This window comes from Dendropsophus ebraccatus, chromosome 15, assembly GCF_027789765.1.
Source record: "Dendropsophus ebraccatus isolate aDenEbr1 chromosome 15, aDenEbr1.pat, whole genome shotgun sequence".
Classification (NCBI taxonomy): Eukaryota; Metazoa; Chordata; class Amphibia; order Anura; family Hylidae; genus Dendropsophus; species Dendropsophus ebraccatus.
Genome location: NC_091468.1, coordinates 74,860,448 through 74,878,108, shown reverse-complemented (window position 1 = coordinate 74,878,108; position 17,661 = coordinate 74,860,448). Strand labels below are relative to the sequence as shown.

At 39.0% G+C, this 17,661-nt stretch overlaps 1 protein-coding gene across 1 annotated transcript in view; it reads right to left on the bottom strand.

Annotated features, from left to right (window-relative positions):
* LYST (lysosomal trafficking regulator) overlaps positions 1-17,661 on the bottom strand; it is a 442,781-nt gene that overhangs the window by 129,324 nt on the left and 295,796 nt on the right. Inside the window, exons 34-36 of the mRNA XM_069954584.1 lie at positions 15,272-15,368; positions 12,166-12,227; positions 3,301-3,356 (exon numbers count right to left, since the gene is read on the bottom strand). Coding sequence (XP_069810685.1) covers positions 3,301-3,356; positions 12,166-12,227; positions 15,272-15,368 — 215 coding nt within the window. The remainder of the gene's footprint in view (positions 1-3,300; positions 3,357-12,165; positions 12,228-15,271; positions 15,369-17,661) is intronic.

The window sequence follows — 17,661 nt, the reverse complement described above, 5'->3', positions numbered from 1 at the left end:
CTCTATATACATAGTATAACACCTATATATACATAGTATAACACCTCTATATACATAGTATAACACCTCATATACATAGTATAACACCTCTATATACATAGTATACACCTCTATATACATAGTATAACACCTATAGTTACATAGTATAACACCTCTATATACATAGTATAACACCTCTATATACATAGTATAACACCTCTATATACATAGTATAACACTCTATATACATAGTATAACACCTCTATATACATAGTATAACACCTATATATACATAGTATAACACCTCTATATACATAGTATAACACCTCTATATACATAGTATAACACCTCTATATACATAGTATAACACCTATATACATAGTATAACACCTATATACATAGTATAACACCTATATATACATAGTATAACACCTCTATATACATAGTATAACACCTCTATATACATAGTATAACACCTCTATATACATAGTATAACACCTATATACATAGTATAACACCTATATATACATAGTACTATAACACCTATATACATAGTATAACACCTCTATATACATAGTATAACACCTCTATATACATAGTATAACACCTCTATATACATAGTATAACACCTCTATATACATAGTATAACACCTCTATATACATAGTATAACACCTCTATATACATAGTATAACACCTATATACATAGTATAACACCTCTATATACATAGTATAACACCTCTATATACATAGTATAACACCTCTATATACATAGTATAACACCTCTATATACATAGTATAACACCTATATATACATAGTATAACACCTATATATACATAGTATAACACCTCTATATACATAGTATAACACCTCTATATACATAGTATAACACCTCTATATACATAGTATAACACCTATATACATAGTATAACACCTCTATATACATAGTATAACACCTCTATATACATAGTATAACACCTCTATATACATAGTATAACACCTTCTATATACATAGTATAACACCTCTATATACATAGTATAACACCTCTATATACATAGTATAACACCTCTATATACATAGTATAACACCTCTATATACATAGTATAACACCTATATATACATAGTATAACACCTCCATATACATAGTATAACACCTCCATATACATAGTATAACACCTATATACATAGTATAACACCTCCATATACATAGTATAACACCTATATACATAGTATAACACCTCTATATACATAGTATAACACCTCTATATACATAGTATAACACCTCTATATACATAGTATAACACCTCTATATACATAGTATAACACCTCTATATACATAGTATAACACCTATATATACATAGTATAACACCTCTATATACATAGTATAACACCTCTATATACATAGTATAACACCTCTATATACATAGTATAACACCTATATATACATAGTATTACATCTATATACATAGTATAACACCTATATATACATAGTATAACACCTATATATACATAGTATAACACCTATATACATAGTATAACACCTATATATACATAGTATAACACCTATATACATAGTATAACACCTATATATACATAGTATAACACCTATATATACATAGTATAACACCTCTATATACATAGTATAACACCTCTATATACATAGTATAACACCTCCATATACATAGTATAACACCTCCATATACATAGTATAACACCTCTATATACATAGTATAACACCTATATACATAGTATAACACCTCTATATACATAGTATAACACCTCTATATACATAGTATAACACCTCCATATACATAGTATAACACCTCTATATACATAGTATAACACCTCTATATACATAGTATAACACCTATATATACATAGTATAACACCTCTATATACATAGTATAACACCTCTATATACATAGTATAACACCTCTATATACATAGTATAACACCTATATACATAGTATAACACCTCTATATACATAGTATAACACCTCTATATACATAGTATAACACCTCTATATACATAGTATAACACCTCTATATACATAGTATAACACCTATATATACATAGTATAACACCTCTATATACATAGTATAACACCTCTATATACATAGTATAACACCTATATACATAGTATAACACCTCTATATACATAGTATAACACCTCTATATACATAGTATAACACCTCTATATACATAGTATAACACCTATATATACATAGTATAACACCTCTATATACATAGTATAACACCTCTATATACATAGTATAACACCTATATACATAGTATAACACCTCTATATACATAGTATAACACCTCTATATACATAGTATAACACCTCTATATACATAGTATAACACCTCTATATACATAGTATAACACCTATATATACATAGTATAACACCTCTATATACATAGTATAACACCTCCATATACATAGTATAACACCTCCATATACATAGTATAACACCTCTATATACATAGTATAACACCTCTATATACATAGTATAACACCTATATATACATAGTATAACACCTATATATACATAGTATAACACCTCTATATACATAGTATAACACCTCTATATACATAGTATAACACCTCTATATACATAGTATTACATCTATATACATAGTATAACACCTATATACATAGTATAACACCTCTATATACATAGTATAACACCTCTATATACATAGTATAACACCTCTATATACATAGTATAACACCTCTATATACATAGTATTACATCTATATACATAGTATAACACCTATATACATAGTATAACACCTCTATATACATAGTATAACACCTATATACATAGTATAACACCTCTATATACATAGTATAACACCTCTATATACATAGTATAACACCTATATACATAGTATAACACCTCTATATACATAGTATAACACCTCTATATACATAGTATAACACCTATATATACATAGTATAACACCTCTATATACATAGTATAACACCTCTATACATAGTATAACACCTATATACATAGTATAACACCTATATACATAGTATAACACCTATATACATAGTATAACACCTATATACATAGTATAACACCTATATACATAGTATAACACCTATATATACATAGTATAACACCTCTATATACATAGTATAACACCTATATATACATAGTATAACACCTCTATATACATAGTATAACACCTCTATATACATAGTATAACACCTATATATACATAGTATAACACCTATATACATAGTATAACACCTCTATATACATAGTATTACATCTATATACAGTAATACAGGATGACTGTACTTACATTGGATTCCACCGTATCGGAAGACGAGTCCTCAACAAAATACATGCCTGACTTTCCTACAGCAAAAAACAACGACTGTTATTACAATTACCGTTATATAAAACACACACACACTTAGATATAGATATATATATATATATATATATATATATATATCTATATCTATCTGTATGGTGTGTATATATATATAGAATATATCAGGTCACTCTGTATGTAATGTATAGAATATATCAGGTCCCTCTGTATGTAATGTATATAGAATATATCAGGTCACTCTGTGTGTAATGTATATAGAATATATCAGGTCCCTCTGTATGTAATGTATATAGAATATATCAGGTCACTCTGTATGTAATGTATAGAATATATCAGGTCACTATGTATGTAATGTATAGAATATATCAGGTCACTCTGTATGTAATGTATAGAATATATCAGGTCCCTCTGTATGTAATGTATAGAATATATCAGGTCACTCTGTATGTAATGTATAGAATATATCAGGTCACTCTGTATGTAATGTATATAGAATATATCAGGTCACTCTGTATGTAATGTATATAGAATATATCAGGTCCCTCTGTATGTAATGTATAGAATATATCAGGTCCCTCTGTATGTAATGTCTATAGAATATATCAGGTCACTCTGTATGTAATGTATATAGAATATATCAGGTCCCTCTGTATGTAATGTATATAGAATATATCAGGTCACTCTGTATGTAATGTATATAGAATATATCAGGTCACTATATGTAATGTATATAGAATATATCAGGTTACTCTGTATGTAATGTATAGAATATATCAGGTCCCTCTGTATGTAATGTATATAGAATATATCAGGTCACTCTGTATGTAATGTATAGAATATATCAGGTCGCTCTGTATGTAATGTATATAGTATATATCAGGTCACTCTGTATGTAATGTATATAGAATATATCAGGTCCCTCTGTATGTAATGTATAGAATATATCAGGTCCCTCTGTATGTAATGTCTATAGAATATATCAGGTCACTCTGTATGTAATGTATATAGAATATATCAGGTCCCTCTGTATGTAATGTATATAGAATATATCAGGTCACTCTGTATGTAATGTATATAGAATATATCAGGTCACTATATGTAATGTATATAGAATATATCAGGTCACTCTGTATGTAATGTATAGAATATATCAGGTCACTCTGTATGTAATGTATAGAATATATCAGGTCCCTCTGTATGTAATGTATAGAATATATCAGGTCCCTCTGTATGTAATGTATAGAATATATCAGGTCGCTCTGTATGTAATGTATAGAATATATCAGGTCACTCTGTATGTAATGTATAGAATATATCAGGTCACTCTGTGTGTAATGTATATAGAATATATCAGGTCCCTCTGTATGTAATGTATATAGAATATATCAGGTCACTCTGTATGTAATGTATAGAATATATCAGGTCACTATGTATGTAATGTATAGAATATATCGGGTCCCTCTGTATGTAATGTATAGAATATATCAGGTCACTCTGTATGTAATGTATAGAATATATCAGGTCCCTCTGTATGTAATGTATATAGAATATATCAGGTCACTCTGTATGTAATGTATAGAATATATCAGGTCACTCTGTATGTAATGTATAGAATATATCAGGTCCCTCTGTATGTAATGTATAGAATATATCAGGTCCCTCTGTATGTAATGTATATAGAATATATCAGGTCACTCTGTATGTAATGTATATAGAATATATCAGGTCACTCTGTATGTAATGTATAGAATATATCAGGTCACTATGTATGTAATGTATAGAATATATCAGGTCACTCTGTATGTAATGTATATAGAATATATCAGGTCACTCTGTATGTAATGTATATAGAATATATCAGGTCACTCTGTATGTAATGTATAGAATATATCAGGTCGCTCTGTATGTAATGTATAGAATATATCAGGTCACTCTGTATGTAATGTATATAGAATATATCAGGTCCCTCTGTATGTAATGTATAGAATATATCAGGTCACTCTGTATGTAATGTATATAGAATATATCAGGTCACTCTGTATGTAATGTATATAGAATATATCAGGTCCCTCTGAATGTAATGTATAGAATATATCAGGTCACTCTGTATGTAATGTATAGAATATATCAGGTCACTCTGTATGTAATGTATAGAATATATCAGGTCACTCTGTATGTAATGTATATAGAATATATCAGGTCACTCTGTATGTAATGTATATAGAATATATCAGGTCACTCTGTATGTAATGTATATAGAATATATCAGGTCACTCTGTATGTAATGTAATGTATAGAATATATCAGGTCACTCTGTATGTAATGTATATAGAATATATCAGGTCACTCTGTATGTAATGTATATAGAATATATCAGGTCCCTCTGTATGTAATGTATAGAATATATCAGGTCACTGTATGTAATGTATAGAATATATCAGGTCGCTCTGTATGTAATGTATATAGAATATATCAGGTCGCTCTGTATGTAATGTATAGAATATATCAGGTCACTCTGTATGTAATGTATATAGAATATATCAGGTCCCTCTGTATGTAATGTATATAGAATATATCAGGTCACTCTGTATGTAATGTATATAGAATATATCAGGTCACTCTGTATGTAATGTATATAGAATATATCAGGTCGCTCTGTATGTAATGTATATAGAATATATCAGGTCCCTCTGTATGTAATGTATAGAATATATCAGGTCACTCTGTATGTAATGTATAGAATATATCAGGTCACTCTGTATGTAATGTATATAGAATATATCAGGTCACTCTGTATGTAATGTATATAGAATATATCAGGTCACTCTGTATGTAATGTATATAGAATATATCAGGTCACTCTGTATGTAATGTATAGAATATATCAGGTCCCTCTGTATGTAATGTATAGAATATATCAGGTCCCTCTGTATGTAATGTATATAGAATATATCAGGTCACTCTGTATGTAATGTATAGAATATATCAGGTCACTCTGTATGTAATGTATATAGAATATATCAGGTCGCTCTGTATGTAATGTATATAGAATATATCAGGTAACTCTGTATGTAATGTCTCTATAGAATATATCAGGTCACTCTGTATGTAATGTATATAGAATATATCAGGTCACTCTGTATGTAATGTATATAGAATATATCAGGTCACTCTGTATGTAATGTATAGAATATATCAGGTCCCTCTGTATGTAATGTATATAGAATATATCAGGTCCCTCTGTATGTAATGTATATAGAATATATCAGGTCACTCTGTATGTAATGTATAGAATATATCAGGTCCCTCTGTATGTAATGTATAGAATATATCAGGTCACTCTGTATGTAATGTATATAGAATATATCAGGTCACTCTGTATGTAATGTATAGAATATATCAGGTCACTCTGTATGTAATGTATATAGAATATATCAGGTCACTCTGTATGTAATGTATATAGAATATATCAGGTCACTCTGTATGTAATGTGTATAGAATATATCAGGTCACTCTGTATGTAATGTGTATAGAATATATCAGGTCCCTCTGTATGTAATGTATAGAATATATCAGGTCGCTCTGTATGTAATGTATATAGAATATATCAGGTCCCTCTGTATGTAATGTATAGAATATATCAGGTCACTCTGTATGTAATGTATATAGAATATATCAGGTCACTCTGTATGTAATGTATATAGAATATATCAGGTCACTCTGTATGTAATGTATATAGAATATATCAGGTCACTCTGTATGTAATGTATAGAATATATCAGGTCCCTCTGTATGTAATGTATATAGAATATATCAGGTCACTCTGTATGTAATGTATAGAATATATCAGGTCACTCTGTATGTAATGTATAGAATATATCAGGTCACTCTGTATGTAATGTATATAGAATATATCAGGTCACTCTGTATGTAATGTATATAGAATATATCAGGTCCCTCTGTATGTAATGTATAGAATATATCAGGTCACTCTGTATGTAATGTATAGAATATATCAGGTCACTCTGTATGTAATGTATATAGAATATATCAGGTCACTCTGTATGTAATGTATATAGAATATATCAGGTCACTCTGTATGTAATGTGTATAGAATATATCAGGTCCCTCTGTATGTAATGTATAGAATATATCAGGTCGCTCTGTATGTAATGTATAGAATATATAAGGTCACTCTGTATGTAATGTATATAGAATATATCAGGTCCCTCTGTATGTAATGTATATAGAATATATCAGGTCCCTCTGTATGTAATGTATAGAATATATCAGGTCACTCTGTATGTAATGTATATAGAATATATCAGGTCACTCTGTATGTAATGTATATAGAATATATCAGGTCACTCTGTATGTAATGTATATAGAATATATCAGGTCACTCTGTATGTAATGTATAGAATATATCAGGTCCCTCTGTATGTAATGTATATAGAATATATCAGGTCACTCTGTATGTAATGTATAGAATATATCAGGTCACTCTGTATGTAATGTATAGAATATATCAGGTCACTCTGTATGTAATGTATATAGAATATATCAGGTCACTCTGTATGTAATGTATATAGAATATATCAGGTCCCTCTGTATGTAATGTATAGAATATATCAGGTCACTCTGTATGTAATGTATAGAATATATCAGGTCACTCTGTATGTAATGTATAGAATATATCAGGTCACTCTGTATGTAATGTATATAGAATATATCAGGTCACTCTGTATGTAATGTATAGAATATATCAGGTCACTCTGTATGTAATGTATAGAATATATCAGGTCACTCTGTATGTAATGTATAGAATATATCAGGTCACTCTGTATGTAATGTATATAGAATATATCAGGTCACTCTGTATGTAATGTATAGAATATATCAGGTCGCTCTGTATGTAATGTATAGAATATATCAGGTCCCTCTGTATGTAATGTCTATAGAATATATCAGGTCACTCTGTATGTAATGTATATAGAATATATCAGGTCACTCTGTATGTAATGTATATAGAATATATCAGGTCCCTCTGTATGTAATGTATATAGAATATATCAGGTCCCTCTGTATGTAATGTATATAGAATATATCAGGTCACTGTATGTAATGTATATAGAATATATCAGGTCACTCTGTATGTAATGTATATAGAATATATCAGGTCCCTCTGTATGTAATGTATATAGAATATATCAGGTCCCTCTGTATGTAATGTATATAGAATATATCAGGTCACTCTGTATGTAATGTATAGAATATATCAGGTCACTATGTATATAATGTATAGAATATATCAGGTCGCTCTGTATGTAATGTATATAGAATATATCAGGTCACTCTGTATGTAATGTATAGAATATATCAGGTCACTCTGTATGTAATGTATATAGAATATATCAGGTCACTCTGTATGTAATGTATATAGAATATATCAGGTCACTCTGTATGTAATGTATAGAATATATCAGGTCGCTCTGTATGTAATGTATAGAATATATCAGGTCCCTCTGTATGTAATGTCTATAGAATATATCAGGTCACTCTGTATGTAATGTATATAGAATATATCAGGTCACTCTGTATGTAATGTATATAGAATATATCAGGTCCCTCTGTATGTAATGTATATAGAATATATCAGGTCCCTCTGTATGTAATGTATATAGAATATATCAGGTCACTGTATGTAATGTATATAGAATATATCAGGTCACTCTGTATGTAATGTATATAGAATATATCAGGTCCCTCTGTATGTAATGTATATAGAATATATCAGGTCCCTCTGTATGTAATGTATAGAATATATCAGGTCACTCTGTATGTAATGTATAGAATATATCAGGTCACTCTGTATGTAATGTATATAGAATATATCAGGTCCCTCTGTATATAATGTATAGAATATATCAGGTCCCTCTGTATGTAATGTATAGAATATATCAGGTCCCTCTGTATGTAATGTATATAGAATATATCAGGTCACTCTGTATGTAATGTATAGAATATATCAGGTCACTCTGTATGTAATGTATAGAATATATCAGGTCACTCTGTATGTAATGTATATAGAATAGATCAGGTCACTCTGTATGTAATGTATATAGAATATATCAGGTCACTCTGTATGTAATGTATAGAATATATCAGGTCCCTCTGTATGTAATGTATAGAATATATCAGGTCACTCTGTATGTAATGTATAGAATATATCAGGTCACTCTGTATGTAATGTATAGAATATATCAGGTCCCTCTGTATGTAATGTATAGAATATATCAGGTCACTCTGTATGTAATGTATAGAATATATCAGGTCACTCTGTATGTAATGTATAGAATATATCAGGTCGCTCTGTATGTAATGTATATAGAATATATCAGGTCACTCTGTATGTAATGTATAGAATATATCAGGTCGCTCTGCATGTAATGTATATAGAATATATCAGGTCACTCTGTATGTAATGTATAGAATATATCAGGTCCCTCTGTATGTAATGTATAGAATATATCAGGTCCCTCTGTATGTAATGTATATAGAATATATCAGGTCACTCTGTATGTAATGTATATAGAATATATCAGGTCACTCTGTATGTAATGTATATAGAATATATCAGGTCACTATATGTAATGTATATAGAATATATCAGGTCACTCTGTATGTAATGTATAGAATATATCAGGTCACTCTGTATGTAATGTATAGAATATATCAGGTCACTCTGTATGTAATGTATATAGAATATATCAGGTCACTCTGTATGTAATGTATATAGAATATATCAGGTCACTCTGTATGTAATGTATAGAATATATCAGGTCACTGTATGTAATGTATAGAATATATCAGGTCACTCTGTATGTAATGTATATAGAATATATCAGGTCCCTCTGTATGTAATGTATATAGAATATATCAGGTCACTCTGTATGTAATGTATAGAATATATCAGGTCACTCTGTATGTAATGTATATAGAATATATCAGGTCACTCTGTATGTAATGTATATAGAATATATCAGGTCACTCTGTATGTAATGTATAGAATATATCAGGTCCCTCTGTATGTAATGTATAGAATATATCAGGTCACTCTGTATGTAATGTATATAGAATATATCAGGTCCCTCTGTATGTAATGTATATAGAATATATCAGGTCCCTCTGTATGTAATGTATAGAATATATCAGGTCACTCTGTATGTAATGTATATAGAATATATCAGGTCACTCTGTATGTAATGTATAGAATATATCAGGTCCCTCTGTATGTAATGTATAGAATATATCAGGTCACTCTGTATGTAATGTATATAGAATATATCAGGTCCCTCTGTATGTAATGTATATAGAATATATCAGGTCACTCTGTATGTAATGTATAGAATATATCAGGTCACTCTGTATGTAATGTATAGAATATATCAGGTCACTCTGTATGTAATGTCTCTATAGAATATATCAGGTCCCTCTGTATGTAATGTATAGAATATATCAGGTCACTCTGTATGTAATGTATATAGAATATATCAGGTCACTGTGTATGTAATGTATAGAATATATCAGGTCACTCTGTATGTAATGTATAGAATATATCAGGTCACTCTGTATGTAATGTATAGAATATATCAGGTCCCTCTGTATGTAATGTATAGAATATATCAGGTCACTCTGTATGTAATGTATAGAATATATCAGGTCCCTTTTTGAATTGAATTACTGAAAAAAAACAAAAAAAAAAAACTTTTAGTTGATATTCTAATTTATTGTGTTTGTATGTGTGTGATATATATATATATATACACACACACACACACACACACACATGTATACTCACACACACATACATACATACACACATGCACTGGCTATACCGCAATCACTGACAGCGACCCTTTAATCCTTTTGTTTGGAGTACACTGCAATCACAGGGTGTACTGCAATCACAGGGCGTACTGCAATCACCGGGTGTACTGCAATCACAGGGTGTACTGCAATCACAGGGCGTACTGCAATCACCGGGTGTACTGCAATCACTGGGCGTACTGCAATCACTGGGCGTACTGCAATCACCGGGTGTACTGCAATCACAGGGTGTACTGCAATCACTGGGCGTACTGCAATCACTGGGCGTACTGCAATCACCGGGTGTACTGCAATCACAGGGTGTACTGCAATCACAGGGTGTACTGCAATCACCGGGTGTACTGCAATCACAGGGTGTACTGCAATCACCGGGTGTACTGCAATCACAGGGTGTACTGCAATCACCGGGTGTACTGCAATCACTGGGTGTACTGCAATCACAGGGTGTACTGCAATCACAGGGTGTACTGCAATCACAGGGTGTACTGCAATCACCGGGTGTACTGCAATCACAGGGCGTACTGCAATCACAGGGTGTACTGCAATCACAGGGCGTACTGCAATCACAGGGTGTACTGCAATCACAGGGCGTACTGCAATCACAGGGTGTACTGCAATCACAGGGTGTACTGCAATCACAGGGCGTACTGCAATCACAGGGTGTACTGCAATCACAGGGCGTACTGCAATCACAGGGTGTACTGCAATCACAGGGTGTACTGCAATCACAGGGTGTACTGCAATCACCGGGTGTACTGCAATCACAGGGCGTACTGCAATCACAGGGTGTACTGCAATCACAGGGCGTACTGCAATCACCGGGTGTACTGCAATCACAGGGCGTACTGCAATCACCGGGTGTACTGCAATCACAGGGCGTACTGCAATCACTGGGCGTACTGCAATCACTGACAGTGGAAATGCAAACATTTCACCAACCTAATAAGAGCTCTCCGATGGTTTCTCTTGATGGTGCGACATTAATGCACCTCCGATTCACCCTGCACAAAAGGAAAAGAGATATTATGTGAGATTAGGTCGGTAAATACAGGCAGAAAATGAATAAATCCCCACAGATCCCTGACTCCCCCCCCGCACTGTGGCCATTCCGAGCTGAGCATACACACACCCACCCACAGATTCCTGACTCCCCCCTCCCCCGCCGCCCTGAGCTGAGCATACACACACACATACACACAGATCCCTGAGCCCCCAGCGCTGTGGCCACCCGGAGCTGAGCATGCGCACACACACATATACACACACACACACAGATCCCTGACCCCCCCCTGGCCGCCCTGAGCTGAGCATACACACACACACACACACACACACACACACACACACAGAGATCTCGGACGCCCCCCTCCCCCGCCGCCCTGAGCATACACACACACATACCCACAGATCCCTGACCCCCCCCTCCCCCGCCGCCCTGAGCTGAGCACACACATACACAGATCCCTGACCCCCCCCTCCCCCGCCGCCCTGAGCTGAGCACACACATACACAGATCCCTGAACCCGCCCCTCCCCCGCCGCCCTGAGCTGAGCATACACACACACACAGATCCCTGACCCCCCGCGCCGTGGCCCACCCTGAGTAAATGGTGATAATAGGGCTGGGCCATATGGTCCAAAAAAAAAAATCTCAATCTTTTCAACATTATGATAGAGTCTTGATTTTAATTTGGTTTTTTTTTTTTACATAAATAAACGGAAAATATTTCTATTAGCGGGCATCTCGGATACCATGTTATTGGTGTTCTCTGTGTAACCCCCTGAAGCCCCCCGATATGTTACAGGAAGATTGTTTGTCATTATGGCTGACACCGTTATAGTTTAGTACTTTCCACTCTACATTCATACATTCTTATGGACATAACATTAGTAAATCTACACACCCCTACAAGTCTATGCACCCCTACAAGTCTATGCACGTGCTACAAGTCTATGCACCCGCCACAAGTCTATGCACCCCTACAAGTCTATACACCCCTACAAGTCTATGCACCCCTACAAGTCTATACACCCCTACAAGTCTATGCACCCCTACAAGTCTATCCATCCCCTACAAGTCTATGCACCCCTACAAGTCTATGCACGCGCTACAAGTCTATCCATCCCCTACAAGTGGACATAACATTAGTAAATCTATACACCCCTACAAGTCTATGCACCCCTACAAGTCTATACACCCCTACAAGTCTATGCACCCCTACAAGTCTATGCACCCCTACAAGTCTATGCACCCGCTACAAGTCTATGCCTCCCCTACAAGTCTATGCCTCCCCTACAAGTCTATGCCTCCCCTACAAGTCTATGCCTCCCCTACAAGTCTATCCATCCCCTACAAGTCTATCCATCCCCTACAAGTCTATCCGTCCCCTACAAGTCTATGCGTCCCCTACAAGTCTATACGTCCCCTACAAGTCTATGCACCCCTACAAGTCTATGCACGCGCTACAAGTCTATACACCCCTACAAGTCTAAGCACCCCTACAAGTCTAAGCACCCCTACAAGTCTATGCCTCCCCTACAAGTCTATGCCTCCCCTACAAGTCTATGCATCCCCTACAAGTCTATGCACCCCTACAAGTCTATGCACCCCTACAAGTCTATGCACCCCTACAAGTCTATGCACGTGCTACAAGTCTATACACCCCTACAAGTCTATGCACCCCTACAAGTCTATGCACCCCTACAAGTCTATGCACCCTCTACAAGTCTATGCCTCCCCTACAAGTCTATGCCTCCTCTACAAGTCTATGCACCCCTACAAGTCTATCCATCCCCTACAAGTCTATCCGTCCCCTACAAGTCTATGCGTCCCCTACAAGTCTATGCACCACTACAAGTCTATACACCCCTACAAGTCTAAGCACCCCTACAAGTCTATACACCCCTACAAGTCTATACACCCCTACAAGTCTATGCCTCCCCTACAAGTCTATGCCTCCCCTACAAGTCTATGCATCCCCTACAAGTCTATGCACCCGCTACAAGTCTATACACCCCTACAAGTCTATGCACCCCTACAAGTCTATGCACGCGCTACAAGTCTATACACTCCTACAAGTCTAAGCACCCCTACAAGTCTATACACCCCTACAAGTCTATGCCTCCCCTACAAGTCTATGCCTCCCCTACAAGTCTATGCACGCGCTACAAGTCTATACACCCCTACAAGTCTATGCACGCGCTACAAGTCTATACACCCCTACAAGTCTATGCACCCCTACAAGTCTATGCACACGCTACAAGTCTATCCATCCCCTACAAGTCTATGCCTCCCCTGCAAGTCTATGCATGCGCTACAAGTCTATCCATCCCCTACAAGTCTATGCCTCCCCTACAAGTCTATCCGTCCCCTACAAGTCTATTAACCCCTACAAGTCTATGCCTCCCCTACAAGTCTATGCACGCACTTCAAGTCTATGCCTCCCCTGCAAGTCTATGCACCCGCTACAAGTCTATGCACCCGCTACAAGTCTATGCACCCGCTACAAGTCTATGCCTCCCCTACAAGTCTATGCACCCGCTACAAGTCTATGCACCCGCTACAAGTCTATGCACCCGTTACAAGTCTATGCACCCCTACAAGTCTATCCATCCCCTACAAGTCTATGCACCCGCTACAAGTCTATGCCTCCCCTGCAAGTCTATGCACGCGCTACAAGTCCATCTATCCCCTACAAGTCTATGCCTCCCCTACAAGTCTATGCCTCCCCTACAAGTCTATGCACCCCTACAAGTCTATCCGTCCCCTACAAGTCTATCCGTCCCCTACAAGTCTATGCCTCCCCTACAAGTCTATGCACCCCTACAAGTTTATCCGTCCCCTGCAAGTCTATGCACCCGCCGCAAGCCTATGCACCCGCTACATGTCTATGCGACAGCTACATGTCTGTGCACCCGCCACAAGTCTATGCAACCGCCACACGTCTATGCACACGCTACAAGTCTATGCCTCCCCTACAAGTCATCCATTACAAGTCTATACACGAGCTACAAGCCTATGCACCAGCCACAAATCCGCTATTTACCTGATCAGTTCACTGGCCGCTTTCTCCTTCACAGTGGATGATAAGGAGGAGTGGGTTTTGTCTTCAAAGATATAAGAGAGGGGCGGCTTTATGGACTCTGCAAAAGGAAAGAAAAAAAGTGTATGAAGACAACCACAGACTGTGTAACCAGCAAGTGTCTAGTGCCTCTAGGGGCATCTGCTATTCATACACCACCACAGACTGCAGAGTGTGTAACCAGCAAGCACTCAGTGCCTCTGGGGGCGTTCACTATTCATACACCACCACAGACTGCAGAGTGTAACCAGCAAGTGCTCAGTAACTCTGGGGGCGTTAACTATTCATACACCACCACAGACAGCAGAGTGTAACCAGCAAGTGCTCAGTGCCTCTGGGGGCGTTCACTATTCCTACACCACCACATTGTGGACAGTGACCCAGACCACAGCTCGAGATCCGCCCAACAGAGCAGCTAAGGATCCACCCAACAGAGCAGCTCAGGATCCGCACAACAACGCAGCTCGGGATCCGCCCGACGACGCAGCTCGGGATCCGCCCGACGACGCAGCACCTCAGGATCCGCCCGACGACGCAGCACCTCAGGATCCACATAACAGTGCAGGTCAGGATCCGACAAACGACGCAGCTCGGGATCCACATAACAGCGCAGGTCAGGATCCGCCCAACGACGCAGCTCGGGAACCGCCCAACGACGCAGCTCGGTGTGAGGGGGGCCCCTGTGGGGTCAGGAGAGAGGTGTGAGGGGCCCGGTGGGGTTAGGAGAGAGGTGTGAGGGGCCCCGGTGGGGTCAGCAGAGAGGTGTGAGGGGCCCCGGTGGGGTCAGGAGAGAGGTGTGAGGGGGGCCCCTATGGGATCAGGAGAGAGATGTAAGGGGGCCCCGGTGGGGTCAGCAGAGAGGTGTGAGGGGCCCCGGTGGGGTCAGGAGAGAGGTGTGAGGGGCCCCGGTAGGGCCATAAGAGAAGTGTGAGGCGGGCCCCTATGGGGTCAGGAGAGAGGTGTGAGGGGGGCCCGGTGGGGTCAGGAGAGAGGTGTGAGGGGGGCCCGGTGGGGTCAGGAGAGAGATGTGAGGGGGCCCCGGTGGGGTCAGGAGAGAGGTGTGAGGGGGCCCCGGTGGGGTCAGGAGAGGTGTGAGGGGGCCCCGGTGGGGTCAGGAGAGAGATGTGAGGGGGCCCCGGTGGGGTCAGGAGAGAGGTGTGAGGGGGGCCCCTATGGGATCAGGAGAGAGATGTAAGGGGGCCCCGGTGGGGTCAGGAGAGAGGTGTGAGGGGGCCCCGGTGGGGTCAGGAGAGAGATGTGAGGGGGCCCCGGTGGGGTCAGGAGAGAGATGTGAGGGGGCCCCGGTGGGGTCAGGAGAGAGGTGTGAGGGGGCCCCGGTGGGGTCAGGAGAGAGGTGTGAGGGGGCCCCGGTGGGGTCAGGAGAGAGGTGTGAGGGGGCCTCGGTGGGGTCAGGAGAGAGGTGTGAGGGGGCCCCGGTGGGGTCAGGAGAGAGGTGTGAGGGGGCCCCGGTGGGGTCAGGAGAGAGGTGTGAGGGGGCCTCGGTGGGGTCAGGAGAGAGATGTGAGGGGGCCCCGGTGGGGTCAGGAGAGAGGTGTGAGGGGGCCCCGGTGGGGTCAGGAGAGAGATGTGAGGGGGCCCCGGTGGGGTCAGGAGAGGTGTGAGGGGGGCCCCTATGGGATCAGGAGAGAGGTGTGAGGGGGCCCCGGTGGGGTCAGGAGAGAGATGTGAGGGGGCCTCGGTGGGGTCAGGAGAGAGATGTGAGGGGGCCTCGGTGGGGTCAGGAGAGAGATGTGAGGGGGCCTCGGTGGGGTCAGGAGAGAGATGTGAGGGGGCCCCGGTGGGGTCAGGAGAGAGGTGTGAGGGGGCCTCGGTGGGGTCAGGAGAGAGATGTGAGGGGGCCTCGGTGGGGTCAGGAGAGAGATGTGAGGGGGCCTCGGTGGGGTCAGGAGAGAGATGTGAGGGGGCCTCGGTGGGGTCAGGAGAGAGATGTGAGGGGGCCCCGGTGGGGTCAGGAGAGAGGTGTGAGGGGGCCCCGGTGGGGTCAGGAGAGAGGTGTGAGGGGTCCTCGGTGGGGTCAGGAGAGAGGTGTGAGGGGGCCCCGGTGGGGTCAGGAGAGAGATGTGAGGGGGCCTCGGTGGGGTCAGGAGAGAGGTGTGAGGGGGCCTCGGTGGGGTCAGGAGAGAGATGTGAGGGGGCCTCGGTGGGGTCAGGAGAGAGATGTGAGGGGGCCCCGGTGGGGTCAGGAGAGAGATGTGAGGGGGCCTCGGTGGGGTCAGGAGAGAGATGTGAGGGGGCCCCGGTGGGGTCAGGAGAGAGGTGTGAGGGGGCCCCGGTGGGGTCAGGAGAGAGGTGTGAGGGGGCCCCGGTGGGGTCAGGAGAGGTGTGAGGGGGCC